Below are 8,518 nucleotides of genomic sequence, written 5' to 3'. Positions count from 1 at the left end.
AGTTCATTGATATTATTCAGAAATTATGCCTCTCCTGAACATGTTAAACCCTGACACAAGTCACATTCATAATTACACCCCATTTAACTCTGGCCCCGTCCCTTATTCCCCAGAAAACCCACGCCACGCCCACACAAGGCGCCGCCCACTTTTACTTTCTCACGGAGATTATGGTAAGCACCTTGGATAAGCTCCTCAAAGTAATTGATCTAAGATTATTGTTATTTCAAAATATTATATTGCACATGAAAAGCAGAAAAGTAACAAGTTTTGAAATATTTAATGCACAATTGGAAAAGAAGCTATATCCAACTTTATGGACAAATTGAAAAAAAAATATTCTTTTCTTGCAATGTATATTTGCAATTTTTGAGGTATTTTAGCGTACCATACATCTACAGCTGTGTTTTCTGTTTTGATTTCGATTTTGTGCACCGTCATCGTGAGCCGCGCCTATCGCGATATCGAAACAACACATGTTAATGTATTTGGACCTCATTCTATTTTGTCATTGGATGATTGGTACAGGAGTGATCGAGACTAACTGAACAAAATGTCTCCAAAAGTAGCAGTTGTAAGTAAACTTGTTATTGTATGATATCTTGTGATGCTGAATTCGAATTGCAATATAAACTCAAGTCAAGGTTTATTATGCGAAGCAATTGAAAAATATTACAAACCTCACTAAAACTTTCAAATTTATTTTAAGTGAATGTTTACGGTACACAACATGCTATTGCAAATTGCAATCAATCGAAACATATATGCCCATTTTAGAAAGTAACCTCTAGTGGTTTTTAAACCATTACTCATTTTTTAAATCATGAATATGCAAGATAGTGTAAATTTGTAATGTAGATTTAAATTAAGACTGTATATTTTCTCTTTTACTTGTGTGTATTTTTAAATGAGCTTTGTAAATCATTATAGGTTTAATTTTATCAGTACAGTAGAAAGTGACTGAAATTATTGTGTTTTTTCCCATTCTGGCAACAGGTAACTGGAAGCAACTCTGGAGTTGGTCTCGCCATCGTCCGAGCTTTCTGCAAGCATTTTGGTGAGAATGGAGCAGTATATTTGACGGCAAGGAATGAGGAGCGAGGAATGCAGGCCGTAGAAGTCTTGAAGAAAGAAGGCCTTAATCCTAGATTCCATCTCCTTGATGTGGACGATGTTAGCAGTATGGAGAAGCTTCGAGATGATATCAAGGCTGAACAAGGTGGTGTGGACATCCTGGTCAACAATGCAGGAATCTTGTATAAGGTTTGTATCTGGGAGTCATGACTGTACTCATGTATTGTATCGTGGCCTATTGACTTAAACTGTTAACTACGTCTACGATAACCTATGCACTAATCTAACCTTCAGCTATGGATCTCGAAAATTGATGAAGGCCTTGAATAGAACTCGAACTAGATAAAGTGAGGTGCCGTTGTCAGAGCACTCTGAATCCTAGACAGGAATAACCATTGTTTCTGGGGATTTATTCAACAATTTCTGACATTTTACTTTAATCCCCATTCACCGACGGTAAAGTGTCCGTGTGGGCTCCCATTTGTTATAACACCAGCACTTTTGTCCGACCAGAGTCCAAAGTTTGGGGTTATATAACACATCGAGGTTACAATCTAAGGATATGTAAACTACAAATTAAAAATATTTAATTATTCAATTTTAAAATACTTTAAACGATATAGATGAAAATGCATGAAAATTATACTTTACCGATGTTTAGTTGGGAAATGCACAGCTAATCGATCCAAATTAAGGCAGCCAAACTATGAAATATTTACAAACGAACGGAGAGGGCGTCAACAATATACGAATGTGATATCGATATTGCATTCCACCAGCACACCTACAAGGCAATAATACGATACGATACACTCACGAAGACAAACGATAATAGTTATAATCGCGATATATCGAGACATTAACGATAATGACGTCATTCAAGATGGCAACTTGCAAGAAAAACCATCAGGTCAGGAGAAAATGGCTTAGATGACAGATTTCTCAATCATCCAGTGGATTTTTTTTTCAATAACTCCGGTCCAAGGTATGCAATTACTTAAATTATTTGTATTTCCCTGAATGTATATCATTAAATTTCGCTCAAAAAACAGTTTTAAATCGCGATCTATAAAACGCTAGTTCACTATACGTTGTCTGTAGCCACGGACCCCCAACCTCTTCAGTCTATGTATGGTGAGTGGAGCCAACGTAGTTCAGCGGAACAACCAAAATACAGAGACTGAAGCTTTTGGTCTATCTGATTCCTAGCTGTAGTGTAGCTGCCGGGGTATGGTGCTTCCTCGGGCTGGTATGCATTCAGCCGTGGATCCAAATCATCCAATTGACTCATAACAACTCCTACTAAAATGTGTCTTAGCTTCTATACACACTGTGCCTTATTACAATGTCATTACCAAGCATCAATGAGCAAGGCATCATATTATAATAGATCCCTATAAATTGCCCAATGCAGAAGCTTAAAGGAGAATGAAACCATTGGAACAAGATAGCTTGTGTGAAAACAGAAAAATCAAAGAAACAGATCAACGAAAGTTTGAGAAAAATCGGACAAATAATGAGAAAGTTATGAGCATTTGAATATTGCAATCACTAATGCTATGGAGATAGCAAATTGGCAATGTGACAAAGATGTGTGATGTCACTTGTGAACAACTCTCCCATTACTTTATTATATATTTCAGTAATTTCACTTGAATTGCCTCTTTTATCACATCTATCCATAGATCATATGTTCTTTCTACATGAGGGCATGTAATACATATTTTTTAAGAATACATCATGGATAAAGAGTTTGTATCATCATAAGAAAAAGCAAAAAGAGACATTTTGAGGGTATTTTATAGTCAACCAAAGGGAAAGTTGTTCATCAGTGACATCACACATCCTTGTCGCATTGCCAATAGGAGGATCTCCATAGCATTAGTGATTGCAATATTCAAATGCTCATAACTTTCTCATTATTTGTCCGATTTTTCTCAAACTTTCTTTATTCTTATTCTTTGATTTTTCTGTTTCTACACAAGCCTATTTGTTCCAAAGGTTTCATTCCCCTTTAACATTAACATAATAGAACATCTTGTATCCAAGGAGGGGAATGTCTATTGTTATAGTAGAGGCTGTGTTCACACAGCATACACTTTAGATTAAAGGAAGTGTTCTCTTGATACATGTACATAAAATTAGTGCTCGTCTCTACACATGATTGGTGAAATGTTCTTGTGCTAAATGAATTAGTCCTAAATAATTCCACTGCAAGGAAATGCAGGCCTTGGCCACCAGCCATTCATAGATTTGTTTGTAAGTAACTATAACAGCTTTAGGAGTTAGGAAATCATTATGCTTTTCACACTGCATTTCCTTAACCCCATAGTATTTTTTTTCACACTGTCTCTCTTAGCCCCATACTTTTTGCTCAGCCGGGATTGACACTTTAAACCAGGACTATCGCACAGCTCATGAATATTGATAATTTTGCCACACAGAGCGTAATTAACATGAAATTTGACTTCAGTGATTGGCTAAATTGCTTAGCCCCACTTTTCCTTAGCCTGGTTTCGTTTCACACTTAGCTCCGCAATTGTGGTGTTAGCACCACAACAAGCCGGATAACCCTGCTTTTTTGCAGGGCCAGATAGTACTATTTACCGTGCTAGTCCATTTTGCCAAAATGTAGTGTGAAATCGAAGTGGGCTTGATACTTGATGGAGTAATACCTTTAATTGGCAGCTCATACAGGAAGCTATACGGGGATGATGACTGGCTAAGCTTGACCCCGGGAAATTGGTGGGCCTAAGAGAGGAGACCCCCCACCTCCTCTTAGCCCCACCAATTTCCCGGGATCAAGGAAAATATGTGCACTGTGAAAAGCATAATTATGTTTCACATATCTAAAGGGTTTTTATCTCGTCCGTTACTTTGTGCAGGATGATAAACCTATGGCTGAGCAAGCTGTCGGATCAATCAAAACCAACTACCATGGTGTCCTTTTGATGACTAATACATTCCTCCCTATCATCAGAGATGGTGGAAGGTAAGATAAGAACAATTCCTCTTGAGATTCAGTTCAGTGCTTAAGAAGTTTTTAAAAAACGTACCGTTCATTGGTTATTACACTGCTTTCTTGCTCTGACTTATTATGAAACAACATTCTTCCCGAGTGTGAAGTCATTGTACTGTTTTTTTGCCGAGATTTACTTTTTGATTTTAGATTTTTTTTATATAAAGATGTGTTGAATTGCAATATTGCTTTTCGTTTCATGGTGTTTTATCAGTTGTTTGCAAAATTAAAGTAGGAATAAGATTTCAGGTGGCAAGCATGTTGCATGGGAATGTAGTTTTAACTCACAGACTTCCATTGATAGGCTTGTAAATTGGAATCATCCATTCTCTGTGGTTTTTAGCTACTTGGTCTATAAGCAGATCTATGGTCTCACCCCGTCATGGTCAAACCCACTAGGTCTACTCTCAATTTGGTTTGATCACCATTTGTTCTAACCATTACTTGCTTTGTTACTGTAAAATATCCAGATAATCTTTTTTCGCACTTTTTTTTACTATTGCTTTATACTTTGTCAAATGAAATTTTGTTCATAAACAATCAATCTAATCATATAGAATATAGGATATTAGATGAAATGGGTTTTGATAGCCTAACTGGAGATTAGAGAAAATGGTTAACAATGGGATAGACAGCAATGAGACCAAGTGGTCAGTAGGCGATGTGGTTATAGCGAACTAGGATTAGATTATGTGAAAAGCGACAAAAACTTATACACAAAGTGGAAGTAGACCAAGTGGTGATTTCTCCTTTCAGTTCTGACCATCAGGTTAACAGTTTTTAAATTTTTTTAAAAGGATTGTCCACCTAGCCAGCCTGGTTGCTGCCAGGACCTTCTACAACATCAGCGAAGAACTCCAACAGCGCTTCCGTGACGTTTCGACCGAGGAGGGCGTGACAGGCCTCATGAATGAATTCATTGAGTGAGTAGGCAACTTATTGCATTTTTGTTATTAGATGAATTTTAGGATTGCCGTGAGGGTATATTACAATGGCATTCTGCTGCAGTTGTCATTCGGGAAGTGCATTCTTTGGTTCGAAATTCAGATATGGGTCTTGACCGGGGCCTTAACAAGACAAGAATATAGGCATAATGTTTTTTCAGCTCTTCAATACACTAGTCCCCTGTCAGGACATTTAGGCTTCAAGTGTAGGCCAGGCTGCAGACCACATTCCTCAAGCTGATGGATTTGCACATCAAACTACCATAGAAGTATGTCTTCTCAATTCACACAATTCTGTTATGCACAGAACATTTTAAATTCAATTCAATTCAATTCTTTTTTATTTCATTTCCATTCAAAACATAATACAAAGTAATATAAAACAATACAAATCAAATACAATTTTACAGAAGGGCATTCTTACTTCGTAAAAAAAACAGTATAATATAGAGAATAAATGGATATGGAAATGAGGGGGATTCACTTAAAAGCAAAGCTTGTAAAATTGTGGATCCCCCTTGGAAAAGAAGAAATTATAGTCGACTTACTATATGCGTACATGCATGTATTACAGGAAAGAAAAAGAGAAAAAGAAATCATAGATATTTGTATTTTCATCATTTTTTTTGCAGAGCAATGAAAGAGGGAGAGCCATGGACGAAGGGCTGGCTGGATTTTTCTTACGGAACCAGCAAACTTGGAGTGGTGGCCCTCACCAAGGTGCAGGGTGAGATGGTGAGGAAGGATCCAAGCAAGAAAGATGTTCTCATCAATTGTGTAAGTAGTTCTTGCTCTGTGAATGAAATGTGACTAGTCTGCAGGCAGGCATGCACAGACCTTGATTAAAGTTCACCAAGTGGGTCTTCACAATACTACTACTAGCACAAATAAAACAGCTCGATCTCCAAGATTATTCTGTGAATGAGATGTGATTAAGGCACGTTAGTCTGCAGTCACAGACTCTGATTGAAACTTTTATCAACAAATGGGTATCTACACAAGACTAGCACAAACACTATGTGGTGTTTAGGGACCTTCTGCTATTAAAGGACATGTCCACCCCACAAAAACTAGATTTGAATAAAAAGAGAAAAATTCAACAAGCATAAAACTGAAAATTTCATCAAAATCGGATGTAAAATAAGAAAGTTATGGCATTTTAAAGTTTCGCTTATTTTCAACAAAATAGTTATATGAACGAGCCAGTTACATCCAAATGAGAGAGTTGATGACATCACTCACTCACTATTTCTTTTGTATTTTATTATATGAAATATGATATATTTTTATTTTCTCGTCATTGTCATGTGAAATGAAGTTTCATTCCTCCCTGAACATGTGGAATTCCATTATTTTAACATTTTGTGCTTCATGCAAGGAGGTCCTAATCGTCAAATTCGTAAAAATTGAAATATTGTATAATTCAAACAATACAAAACAAAAGAAATAGTGAGTGAGTGACATCATCGACTCTCTCATTTGGATGTAACTGGCTCGTTCATTGTTTAAAATGAGCGAAACTTTGAATTGTCATAACTTTCTTATTTTACATCCGATTTTGATGAAATTTTCAGCATTGTGCTTGTCTGATTTTTCTCTATTGATTAAAATCAACATTTTTCTGAGGTGGACTTGACCTTTATGTCAGTTACAGGGACCTTAGGCTGCATACTCAAACCACTTTCTGTCAGCGTCAAAGGGTTTGCACTGCTACCTTAAAGGGACCTTATCAAAAGTTTGTTCAACACCTCTTAGCAGGTGTCAGAATCCTGCTACGAATCATAGTTTCAGAGCAGCCTTTCCCCATGTACCCCCATTGTTTTTCGTGTGATGAAATGTAAAGATAATTCGTCAAAATATATATTCTTGCATGAACGTCAAGGCTCTGACTTGTGCCAATATTGCACCTAGTATGTGTCCAGCGTCATAATACCTGTCAACATTGGTATACATAGGCCCGTATACTGAAGTCAGGTTTAACTTAGACTATGGTCTAACTCTGTGCTAAAATTATGGGAAGTCAAAAGTGTCATGATTTTTATTAAGTTGTATGTTTCTTATGTTTACTGTGCTCTTTCCTGATTCATTGATTGTGAAGACAATCATCTATTTATACTTCCTTGACAATTATAAATGATTTGAGAGCCAAATGAGCTGAAATATTATATCTCCACTGTTAGTGATTTATGTAATAATTGGCTGTCCATACTTAAACCACAGCTCTAAACCTTAGTTTATTTAAAGTTAAACCTGACTCCAGAATACGGGCCATTGAGGGGAAATCCTGTATGTTTATGGTCATTTGTCCTGGATAATTACTAGATATTTTTTCCCCTGTTCTGCGGAATGTTTTATGACCGTTGTCAATATCATCTGAACATAATATTTTTCCTTTGTGCCTTCTTCTTTTGACAGTGTTGTCCTGGCTACGTTGTGACAAACATGACAGCTCACCACACCGGTGATGATGCCAATAGTAGGATCACCCCAGACCAGGGGGCAGACACACCTGTCTACCTGTCCCTCCTCCCGGCCGGGACCGCAGACATCCAGGGTAGGTTTGTTTCCAAGAGAACGGTCAAGAATTTCTTTGAGGATGACATCAGACCAGTCACATTCAACTAATCCGTTATTGTTGCCTCCTTATTCTACTAGGTCTTTCTCAAAAATGTGTTTTTATATCCATTAGATAGACAACTTCGATAGTGTTATACGTGCAAAGACATTTGAGCAGCATATGATGTAGGTCCAATTGTGTAACTTTGTAAATTTGGAATATTCTGTTTGGTATATATAGCTTGAAATTTATAATATCACTTTTGTGACCAAAGTTATTAATTTCCATACAGTTGCAACTCAATTTTCAATAGTAATTTAGAACAATTTTTGTATTGACCAAAGCGCTCAAAAACTTGAATTTTGGGCATATTTTTGTGTATGCCCTCTATTGTTGGAAAGTAATATGGCAAGAAAATTTTCATTTTTCAAGCTCTATTTGTAATAAAGAAAAAATAATTTAAAGAATCAAATATACTTAAGAGCCAAGTTATAATATGAAAAGCTGTAGTGGAAACTGACAGTGTACAAAAATGAAGCATTTATCCAAAAGAAAAATAGAAAATAATCCAAACATTGTCAACCTTATTTTGCCACACATAGAGATGTAACTGAGAACAAGGTTATATCATAACCTTGTTCATTGAATGAGTGGATTCACACATGTTTCCCAATGTTGGTTTTAGAATGATCATAATTATTGCCACTCAAAAATTGGCATAGTTGTGTTTTCAGGTGTGCCCCTGGAGGTGGTCCCTGAAGTCTGGGTTTTCAAACTCTGTGGAAGAGAATTCTGCTGCAAATATTTACTTTTTACAGTTTAATGAGTTTTTGTAAACTGTGATAGGCTATATTGAAGTTTGTAGACTCGGGAATTTTAGAAATTTGCTTGCCTTGCCTTTACAGAAAGGAAAAAAAGTATTGT

At 36.5% G+C, this 8,518-nt stretch overlaps 1 protein-coding gene across 1 annotated transcript; it reads left to right on the top strand.

Annotated features, from left to right (window-relative positions):
- The first annotated feature begins 455 nt into the window (after positions 1–455).
- On the top strand, positions 456–7,834 carry LOC121426327 (carbonyl reductase [NADPH] 1-like). The gene is made up of 6 exons (XM_041622587.1): positions 456–574; positions 997–1,263; positions 3,960–4,066; positions 4,891–5,016; positions 5,670–5,814; positions 7,453–7,834. The coding sequence occupies exons 1-6, from the start codon at positions 554–556 to the stop codon at positions 7,660–7,662; spliced, it is 876 nt and encodes a 291-aa protein (XP_041478521.1). The 5' UTR covers positions 456–553; the 3' UTR covers positions 7,663–7,834.
- The last annotated feature ends 684 nt before the right edge of the window (positions 7,835–8,518 follow it).

Source organism: Lytechinus variegatus, chromosome 13, assembly GCF_018143015.1.
Source record: "Lytechinus variegatus isolate NC3 chromosome 13, Lvar_3.0, whole genome shotgun sequence".
Taxonomy (NCBI): Eukaryota; Metazoa; Echinodermata; class Echinoidea; order Temnopleuroida; family Toxopneustidae; genus Lytechinus; species Lytechinus variegatus.
The sequence above is the reverse complement of the archived record's forward strand: the minus strand, read 5'-3'. Positions and strand labels throughout refer to the sequence as shown.

Excerpts from the sequence above, each read along its gene's own strand:
- LOC121426327 (XM_041622587.1), top strand. The coding sequence starts at position 554 with ATGTCTCCAAAAGTAGCAGTT. Across the intron at positions 5,017-5,669 it reads CTCATGAATGAATTCATTGA|AGCAATGAAAGAGGGAGAGC; the intron begins GTGAGTAGGCAA and ends TTTTTTTTGCAG. Across the intron at positions 5,815-7,452 it reads AAGATGTTCTCATCAATTGT|TGTTGTCCTGGCTACGTTGT; the intron begins GTAAGTAGTTCT and ends TTCTTTTGACAG.